At 37.1% G+C, this 11154-nt stretch overlaps 1 protein-coding gene across 1 annotated transcript; it reads right to left on the reverse strand.

The window, feature by feature from the left end:
- Positions 1–4575: 4575 nt before the first annotated feature.
- Positions 4576–10888, reverse strand: LOC144966224 (hexokinase type 2-like). Its single transcript, XM_078902402.1, has 3 exons — positions 10748–10888; positions 8861–8997; positions 4576–5074 (listed from the first exon to the last, which is right to left on the reverse strand). Exons 2-3 carry the CDS (start codon positions 8972–8974, stop codon positions 4934–4936), a joined length of 255 nt encoding a protein of 84 aa, XP_078758528.1. The 5' UTR covers positions 8975–8997; positions 10748–10888; the 3' UTR covers positions 4576–4933.
- Positions 10889–11154: the final 266 nt, after the last annotated feature.

Genomic DNA, 11154 nt, shown 5'->3' on the forward strand with positions numbered 1-11154 from the left:
AAATAATTCGACTTCCTATAAGATCCTGCTTCATCCCCCAGTATTTCCTCAGCTTTATCACAGTTAAAATCCAAATATTCTCTTGAAGACAATCAAAGTGAAAGCATTAAAACAACAACATCATATTATGGAAAGTGTGAAATTGAAGCTGTAAGTCTCTCAGCTGAGATCAAGAAATTTCATGCTTGATGCTTTTCTATTCTAACATCCAAAATCAGAAAGAAATATCTGTAAAATAATTGTGATCTTTAAAATAGTACCTACTCACTCAGGCCTAGCCCTCTCCCACCTTGTTACCAGCCCTGCTTTGAGAGTTTTTAGTACTTGTCAAAAATTGAATGAAAATATAAAGAAAAACACACAAAAACTTGAGCCTTTATATAGCGCAATAGCCACTAATCGTGCTTAAAGCGCTTTACAAAGGGCCCCTGACCAACAGCAACACGTACCATGTAGAACGAGACATGACGCCCTTTAGGCGATTTTGCAATTTTTTTCACAACAGAGACAACGCTGTTAACGGCCAGGTACTCATTTTTACACCTGAGTATGGTGAGAGAATATGAACAAAGAGCCTTGTCCAAAGACTCAACCATGCACCGAGCGAGGATCGAACCCAGGACCTTCCTATTCGAAAGCAAGTGTCACACCACAAGACCACATAGCCGCACAATATAAAAATATACCAAGTTGTTCAATCTAAAAGAAAACTGGCTAATGCATACCGTTTTATCAAAATGCCAATTTCATGTAAAAATCAAAGACAGTATCTTTAATAATGCGAGTATAGTTTCTTTTTTTTGTTTTTAAGAGTTTTACAGCACTTGCAACACATTTAGACCATTTCAGCGCCAGTCGAAAGGAAGAAAATTGGTTAGTAAAAATTCTAGATCTACAGTTAAAAAGACATGAGAAACAAGTATATGTTCCCTATTTGAACCATTTCCCTCTGTCATATCCAGTTTTCTTAGTTTGAGATCACCTAAAAGTCTCATCGAGATATAAGTACAAGATTCCACTAAGAGGAATACACTCAAATGTTTACAAATCAAATGTTCAAGTTCGAAAACAAAAATGTAACTACAAGACAAAGAGATGATTTACAAGGGAAAAAAATTATCATTTCCCAAAACTATAACTATACATTTGACTATTCGCCTCTCAGCCAAAGACATATATATATATATATATATATATATATATATATATATATATATACAGAGAGATGATTTACAAGATAAAATATCTCCCAAAACTCTAACTATACACTAGGGTACCCGGCCAGGGCCAGGACAAAACCAAGTAATCTCATTCTAAGACAAAGACAGAAAGAATAGTGGAAAACAGCTTTTTCGGGGGTAGAAGACACAGTGAGTGCCTCCCTGCCCACTATGGGAGGTCGGGAACCCCACCCAGTTGTTTCATACCTAATCTTTTTATAATCTAATAATTTGTTTTATTTTATATTTTCATATTGCGAGAAAGAATGGCATTTGTGAGTGAGTCGTGCCAGACTGAGATTATAAATTATATCGATGGTTTGAAGATGAATAAGGCAAAGACGTTACACAGAATATAAGAAAACCGAGTGGTTATAACCGCCCCCCTCCACTCCCCCCCCCCCCCCCCCACCTCCCTACCCTCCATCTATACAAGATACAAACTGCAAGTAAAATAATAAATATCATATCCGTGAGAAAGACAGAAATAAACGATACAGGATTTTACATTCCAGGGCATCTTTTTTTGGTATAAACAAGGTAAACCAATTGTTTTTTTTTTCTTCCCATATCATTTAGATTCTACTTATTTTCATCAAACATTTCGTTCATTTTCGTTTTGTTTTTGTTTTTTTGTTTTTAAGGATTTTGAAACACATTTAGGTTATATCAGCGCCAGTAAAAAGGAAGATAATGGGATCGTAAAAAGTTCTAGAATTACGATTAAAGCACCCAAGAAAAGGTAAGACAACAGGAAATTGGTTCAAATAGGGAACAGATGTAGATTCCAAGAGCACACTATCAAAGTACTTCGTTTGAGATTACCCAAAAGTCTCATCCAGACACAAGTACAGGTCCCCGCCAAGAGGAATACACTCAATTGTTTATAAATCATATATAATATGTAAACAAAACATAATACAGTACATAACAGAGAGATGATTTACACGGAGAAAAAGACCTCCCAAATCAATGACTATACATTTGACTGTTTTCCCCAGCGATTGTATCCGACCACGGCCGGGACAAAACCAAGAAATCTCATTCTAAGTCAAAGACAGAAATCAATTGGAAAACAGACATAGGGGGGATAGAAGACAGTATGTACCTCCCTGCCCACCATGGGAGGTCAGGAACCCCACCCACGTTCATTTTCGTAAACATTCCACGAATACAAGTTTGATAAAAAGTTGTCAACTAAAATGATATAAAGAATGTCTCATGTCATCGATATCCAACATGCACTGCAGGGAGATGCCTAGTTTGTATTGTCTGAACATACACACCCAACCTCAACCCAACCAGAAATATATATAGCACAAAAATAAAAATTCAAAATAAGTGACAAATTCAAAACCTCTCAGAAAATACAAATTTTTGACATCAAAATCTGACCTTGCATTATGCACAAGACATACCAGAGTTTTAAAAACAACAGCCTCCCCCCCCCCCCCCCCCCCCCTTTTTTTTTTCATTGCATCCTCCTCATCTTTCTAGTCTCGCACATGTACACTGTCAGCCTGTGTTCTCATATCCTACTTTCTATACATGTCATAGTCGGGTATTTCATACTACGAGTTGCTAGGACCCAATGAAGTGGCTTTCTAGCTCTCTCTTTATGCCTGGTCTATCACTTGAATACACATCCACTGGTCTATCACTTGAATACACAGCCACTGGTCTATCACTTGAATACACAGCAACTGGTCTATCACTTGAATACACAGCCACTGGTCTATCACTTGAATACACATCCACTGGTCTATCACTTGAATACACAGCCACTGGTCTATCACTTGAACACACAGCCACTGGTCTATCACTTGAATACACATCCACTGGTCTATCACTTGAATACACAGCCACTGGTCTATCACTTGAACACACAGCCACTGGTCTATCACTTGAATACACATCCACTGGTCTATCACTTGAATACACATCCAGAGTTACAATCTGTGATGCACTCAAAGAAACACTCTGTAACCCACTCATAGATGCACTCAATGTCACCCTCTGACACACTCAATGACTCTCTCTGAGACACACTCAATGACTCTTATCTGAGACACACTTAATGACACATTCTGAGACACACTCAATGACCCACTCTGAGACACACTCAATGACACACTCTGAGACGCACTCAATGTTTCTCTCTGAGACGCACTCAATGACACACTCTGAGATACACTCAATGACTCTCTCTGAGACACACTCAATGACACACTCTGAGACACACTCAATGACTCTCTCTGAGACACACTCAATGACACACTCTGAGACACACTCTGAGACTCACTCTGAGACACACTCTGAGACACACTCAATGACTCTCTCTGAGACACACTCAATGACACACTCTGAGACACACTCAATGACACACTCTGAGACACACTCAATGACTCTGAGACACACTCAATGACACATTCTGAGACTCACTCTGAGACACACTCAATGACACACTCTGAGACACACTCAATGACTCTCTCTGAGACACACTCAATGACACACTCTGAGACACACTCTGAGACTCAATCTGATATACACTCAATGACACACTCTGAGACACACTCAATGACACACTCTGAGACACACTCAATGACACACTCAATGACTCTCTCTGAGACACACTCAATGACACACTCTGAGACACACTCTGAGACTCAATCTGATATACACTCAATGACTCTCTCTGAGACACACTCAATGACACACTCTGAGACACACTCAATGACTCTCTCTGAGACACACTCTGAGACTCACTCTGAGACGCATGAAAGGCTTTAACTAGCCTTTGCTATGACAGGATCCAAGTAGCCATGCTATAAGAATATAATACAAATCTTGACAAGGAGGTGACGTCCCTATTTACATTTATGTATTGGAAACTATATTCACACTGGTAACAACATTTTGTATTAATTTTTTCGATTTGTTTGGTTCTAAACTATCTGTTATCATCTACTTTTTTTTTTTAAATCATCATTTCCACTCCCACTGACAATTAATTGCTTTAAACTGTACAAGTACTCCCCTTTCACCACTAGTCTTCAACACGGTGCTTCTATTAATCAAATCACTTCCCTCTTGTGTCACTTTTCTTTTTTTTTTCTTTTGACTGTCAGATTGTAAAAGGATTTTCTTTTTTTTTCTTTTTTGTATTAGTTTCAGAATTTCTAAGATTTAAATTTTTCGGGAGGGAGATATTTTCAGTCATTTTTAATGTCACGAACAACATTAATTGATGGCTTAGAAAAATACTGTAAATAATAGAGTGAGAAATATCTGGGTGAGAGTGGGGGGGGGGGGGGGGGGGGGGGGGGGGGGGAGGGAGAGGGGAGTGCTTTGTGGGAAACCAGTCATAAATGAAAATCTTACAATATAATGATAATGTACTTCAAAGCCAGCTGTTCGAAAGCTGTGCAAGATTTTTATCTCTCCAAGTTTCCATCCATTGTGTACAATGTAAAAAGATCGACGAATTCAATGGCATAAAATTTGCATTGCATTGACAGGACACGGGGATACAACACCAGCTGCTGATGGGTTGGTTAATAAATTAAAAAAACATTTTTGCATTGCTGAGATGGGAGCATCAATGATTGCAAGCATCGTCGTGGTAGTTGTTGTGTCACCACTCAAATCTCTTACTTGGCCATCTATAATGAGACTAAAACTACATCTAAATAAAAACCAGTGATGTCTTTTATCTAGTTTTCTGGTTCTCCTCCCTCAGCTTCGTTGCCGTTGTCATTGTCTGCTTGGTTCTTCTTTTCGATGAGTCGTTGGGCCACAGCAGCCACCAAAGCGGCTCCCTTGCCACTGCCGTCGTGGGACAACATCATTTTAAACTGGGGACAAAAGAAGCAACGATATTAAAATAAATAAAGATTTTGTTTGTTTGTGTTTTAGTATTATGGCACGTACCCTTAAGCAGAAGGCCACGAGAAACATGGAGAAGAATTAAAGAAGCTGATATACAGAGAAGTGGTAAGACCTGGAATGAGATAAAAAAAAGTTAGCTCAGGATAGAGAAGGATGGAAACTGATTGTCTGTGGCCTATACCCTGACCCAGGGTGAAAAAGGCAATGATGATGATGATTATTATGATTATGGCACGTGTGATACATTGAGCTCACTTCAGAACCTGTAAAAAATTAAAGAAAATGGGATCGTTTTAAAAATTCTGGATTAATAATTTAAAGCAATACGAAAAAAAGTAAGACAAAGATGACTGGTTCAGATAGGGGACAGAAGTAGATTCCAAGAGCGCCAAATCAGTGCATTAAGTTTGAGATCATCATCAAGTCCTAACCATTCACAAGCACAGGATCATCAAGTCCTAACCATTCACAAGCACAGGATCATCAAGTCCTAACCATTCACAAGCACAGGATCCTACTGACAAGAACAGCTTAAAATATTAACAACAACAAAAATATCATCTCCAAAACTAATACTATACATTGACTGTTTCAGCAAAAATATCATCTCCAAAACTAATACTATACATTGACTGTTTCAGCAAAAATATCATCTCCAAAACTAATACTATACATTGACTGTTTCAGCAAAAATATCATCTCCAAAACTAATACTATACATTGACTGTTTCAGCAAAAATATCATCTCCAAAACTAATACTATACATTGACTGTTTCAGCAAAAATATCATCTCCAAAACTAGTACTATACATTGACTGTTTCAGCAAAAATATCATCTCCAAAACTAATACTATACATTGACTGTTTCAGCAAAAATATCATCTCCAAAACTAATACTATACATTGACTGTTTCAGCAAAAATATCATCTCCAAAACTAATACTATACATTGACTGTTTCAGCAAAAATATCATCTCCAAAACTAATACTATACATTGACTGTTTCAGCAAAAATATCATCTCCAAAACTAATACTATACATTGACTGTTTCAGCAAAAATATCATCTCCAAAACTAATACTATACATTGACTGTTTCAGCAAAAATATCATCTCCAAAACTAATACTATACATTGACTGTTTCAGCAAAAATATCATCTCCAAAACTAATACTATACATTGACTGTTTCAGCAAAAATATCATCTCCAAAACTAATACTATACATTGACTGTTTCAGCAAAAATATCATCTCCAAAACTAATACTATACATTGACTGTTTCAGCAAAAATATCATCTCCAAAACTAATACTATACATTGACTGTTTCAGCAAAAATATCATCTCCAAAACTAATACTATACATTGACTGTTTCAGCAAAAATATCATCTCCAAAACTAATACTATACATTGACTGTTTCAGCAAAAATATCATCTCCAAAACTAATACTATACATTGACTGTTTCAGCAAAAATATCATCCAAAACTAATACTATACATTGACTGTTTCAGCAAAAATATCATCTCCAAAACTAATACTATACATTGACTGTTTCAGCAAAAATATCATCTCCAAAACTAATACTATACATTGACTGTTTCAGCAAAAATATCATCTCCAAAACTAATACTATACATTGACTGTTTCAGCAAAAATATCATCTCCAAAACTAATACTATACATTGACTGTTTCAGCAAAAATATCATCTCCAAAACTAATACTATACATTGACTGTTTCAGCAAAAATATCATCTCCAAAACTAATACTATACATTGACTGTTTCAGCAAAAATATCATCTCCAAAACTAATACTATACATTGACTGTTTCAGCAAAAATATCATCTCCAAAACTAATACTATACATTGACTGTTTCAGCAAAAATATCATCTCCAAAACTAATACTATACATTGACTGTTTCAGCAAAAATATCATCTCCAAAACTAATACTATACATTGACTGTTTCAGCCAAGGACTCCGGCAAGGACAAAATAAACCCCAAGTAATTTCATCCACAGAAAAATACAGAAAACAACCTGGAAAAGGAAATATAGGGCGATAGAAGTTACCTCCCCTTGTGGTCTGAAAAAAGGTGCTAGATTTCACTCCAGCTAGATTTTTTTAAAAAACCAGTTAACAACCATACCCTGGGAAGACAAAAATTTTTTTAATGGCCAAAAAACACGTCCTTCAAATATCGATCGAATTAAATGACCCTCATCATGGTAAGAACTCTCAAAGCTGGGACCTCGCCAAGTGCTAATAAGAAATTTTAAAGTAACAGTGACTAGAAATGTCAATATAAGAAACCGTGTCAATTGTCTTCAATGAAACATTTTGAAAATAACCCAAATTTCACATTTTTTATTATAAATCAATTTTTCCGCCACTCAAATACCCCGGCATATAGTGAGACAGTGGGTGACATATTTAACCATCCTCTCACCTTTAAATAATAACATAATTGCCTTGTTTAGGTTTTTATACTTCCTAGTTTAAAAATTCACTTTTAAAATAGCTTTATATGTAATATTTTAAGCGTCATGTGAATTCGTTATATTAATTGTTATCATCTTTATTTTTGCCCTCTTAAAAGTATCCACCTTGTTCTCCATATTAACATTCTCTATCCACCCTGCACTCTAAACTTGCACTCTTTATCCACCCTGCACTCTAAATTTGCATTCTTTATTCACCCTGCACTCCAAACTTGCACTCTTTATCCACCCTGCACTCTAAACTTGCACTCTTTATCCACCCTGCACTCTAAAACTTGCACTCTTTATCCACCTCGTTCTCTATATTAACACTCTTTATCCACCTTGTTCTCTAAACTTGCACTATTTATCCACCCTGCACTCTAAACTTGCAATCTTTATCCACCCTGCACTCTTTATCCACCTTGTTCTCTAAACTTACACTCTTTATCCACCCTGCACTCTAAACTTGCACTCTTTATCCACCCTGCACTCTAATCTTGCACTCTTTATCCACCCTGCACTCTAAACTTGCACTCTTTATCCACCCTGCACTCTAAACTTGCACTCTTTATCCACCTCGTTCTCTATATTAACACTCTTTATCCACCCTGCACTCTAAACTTGCACTGTTTATCCACCTTGTTCTCTAAACTTGCACTCTTTATCCACCCTGCACTCTAAACTTGCACTCTTTATCCACCCTGCACTCGAAACTTGCACTCTTTATCCACCCTGCACTCTAAACTTGCACTCTTTATCCACCTCGTTCTCTATATTAACACTCTTTATCCACCCTGCACTCTAAACTTGCACTGTTTATCCACCTTGTTTTGTTCTCTAAACTTGCAGTCTTTATCCACCCTGCACTCTAAACTTGCACTGTTTATCCACCATGCACTCTAAACTTGCACTCTTTATCCACCCTGCACTCTAAACTTGCACTGTTTATCCACCCTGCACTCTAAACTTGCACTGTTTATCCACCCTGCACTCTGTATCCACCCTGCACTCTAAACTTGCACTGTTTATCCACCCTGCACTCTAAACTTGCACTGTTTATCCACCCTGCACTCTTTATCCACCCTGCACTCTAAACTTGCACTGTTTATCGACCCTGCACTCTTTATCCACCCTGCACTCTAAACTTGCACTGTTTATCCACCTTGTTCTCTAAACTTGCACTCTTGATCCACCTTACTATCTATATTTGCACACTTAAAAATATCCATCTCAATCACAAAAAGTGGAAAAATCAAATGGAACCCACATTTATCCCTGGTATAATAAGAGCTTTTGTTTTTTCCATCATCAAATCATGGAAGAATGGGTGGAATCGATACAGAGAGCCGTCGATCCCCACCGTCACTTCCTTCTTGTTCATTCTGTTCAACAGACACGCAATACCTGCGGAGAGAGATCCATGAGAAGATTTTTGTTATAGAGTAAATAAATATGACATCTCTTAGCTGTTTATTAGTTTTTAGACCACCAATTCGGTGATTAGTTCTCACTAAATTATCTTCCAGGCTATAAACTTTAAAAGTTGCACATCGTTTTGTGTGTTGGTATGATTGATCTGGTGGGCAGAACTGTTGATATTTTACTTAACACATACCAAAGATACAATCCTCATAGGGGAATTGAATTTCATTCTTCCATTGCAACTCGGCACAATATTGCAAAGATTTCACCAAGATAGTTGAAACAGTTCACACATACATTCTCTCTCTCTCTCTCTCCATCTCTACTCTCTCTCTCTCTCTCTCTCTCTCTCTCTCTCTCTCTCTCTCTCTCTCTCTCTCTCTCTCTCTCTCTCTTTCTGTCCTTCCCTAAAGCCATGCTGCACGGTATCAAGAAATTCTTAGGATCCTAAATATTTCACGCAGGGCTGTGTATTTATTCGTACATGGTCTAACTCAAAATGTCCTTTTTTTTTTTTTTTCTGTCCAAAAATTTTATGAGACATTTGTGTCAGTGCGTGACATAATCAGTCGGAAGGTGAAAATTTTGGATTTGCATTTTTTGCATTTTCTGAAAGAATATGCTCACCAGAGCATTTTAATCTTTATTTGAAGTAAATCGGGTGATTTTCATGAAATTATGGTCAGATGCATGGGAAAGGTATCCAGCAACCTTTCTCAAATTTCATACTTTTTCAACTTGACTAGCTGAAAAAAATATTTAGAAGTGAAATTAAGCTAAGATATATTTCCCGAAGATGTACAAAAAGGTTTAATTTAATGATTTATGACAAGAACTCATTTTGGATAAAAATTGAGCTTCTAACTAAACGTAGCAATATCTCAGTTTAAACCTTTTCAGCATCCGACTGATTATGTCATTCAATGTTACATTTAATCAATTTTATCACTTTGAAACAGGATAGTATATTTTCTTATCAATAGCATCACATGGCAGGAAGGATGAGACACAACGCCTGCAAGGCGCTATTTTAAACAGAGACAAGCGACAAAGTCATATACTCATTTTACAACTGGGTAAAGTGAGAAAATGGGAGTAAAGAACCTTTTCAAAGGCCTCATTTTTGTGCTGCCCATAACTGGAAGAGGAAGCAGGGACCTAGAGGTTGCACCACAAAACTGCAAAGTTTCAAAGTACGGCCAAGTAGAAAACAGTAGGGGCTGCCTGAAGCCGGTGATCGTAAAATACTAATGAAAGAGTGAAAATGGAGAGGCTTCGTATGGGAACAAAACAGACAATGGACGTTTCGGGTACAAACCCTTTGTCAGCACAACAGTACACAAATAAACGTGGAAAACAAATAAAATATAATGAAAAATAACTAGTATCGTCTTTACTCAATGATGGTTGCAGTATGAATGAAGTGTTAGCGTGGCATGGGTAGAGGATAGGGTGCCCCAGGGGGTGAACAAATCAATTTGATCACCCCCCTGGGGCACCCTATCCGCTACCCATGCCACGCTAACACTTCATTCATACTGCAACCATCATTGAGTACAGATGATACTAGTTATTTTTCATTATATTTTATTTGTTTTCCACGTTTATTTGTGTACTGTTGTGCTGACAAAGGGTTTGTACCCGAAACGTCCATTGTCTGTTTTGTTCCCATACGAAGCCTTTCCATTTTCACTCTTTTGTAAGTTAATTACGGCCAAAAGACCATACATACCAGAAGACGCCAAATAAGCAGCCCTCTTTGACACCAGGCTACACACGTGTCTGACTAGACGACAGTCTTGCTCTGAGTGGCTTGTGATCTCCAACTCCTCAAATATCTGCTTGGTTACTGTAAAACTGTCAACGTCATCCCTGAAACAAAGAAGGAAGGGCAAATCATTTCTACTATTTTGAAATCGCTTTTATTCCTCTTAAAACACCGACTACCACACGACAGTGAACCAAAATACACAGACTTAAAGACCTCTGGATTGGAAACATCAACTGCAATGATCGACTTTTATTTATAATTCATAGAATTATTGTGTGAATGATCAGATAATATTTTCATTGAGTTTGTTAAGAATTATGTCCCCTTATTAGACCCTAGTCTTTTATGTTAATTATATTATTTGTTAC

This window comes from Berghia stephanieae, chromosome 2 (assembly GCF_034508935.2).
Source record: "Berghia stephanieae isolate SIO BIC M18660-M18661 chromosome 2, UCSD_Bste_1.3, whole genome shotgun sequence".
Lineage (NCBI taxonomy): Eukaryota > Metazoa > Mollusca > Gastropoda > Nudibranchia > Aeolidiidae > Berghia > Berghia stephanieae.

Excerpts from the sequence above, each read along its gene's own strand:
- LOC144966224 (XM_078902402.1), bottom strand. The coding sequence starts at position 8,974 with ATGAACAAGAAGGAAGTGACGGTGGGGATCGACGGCTCTCTGTATCGA. Across the intron at positions 5,075-8,860 it reads TTATTATACCAGGGATAAAT|TTTAAAATGATGTTGTCCCA; the intron begins GTGGGTTCCATT and ends TTTTGTCCCCAG.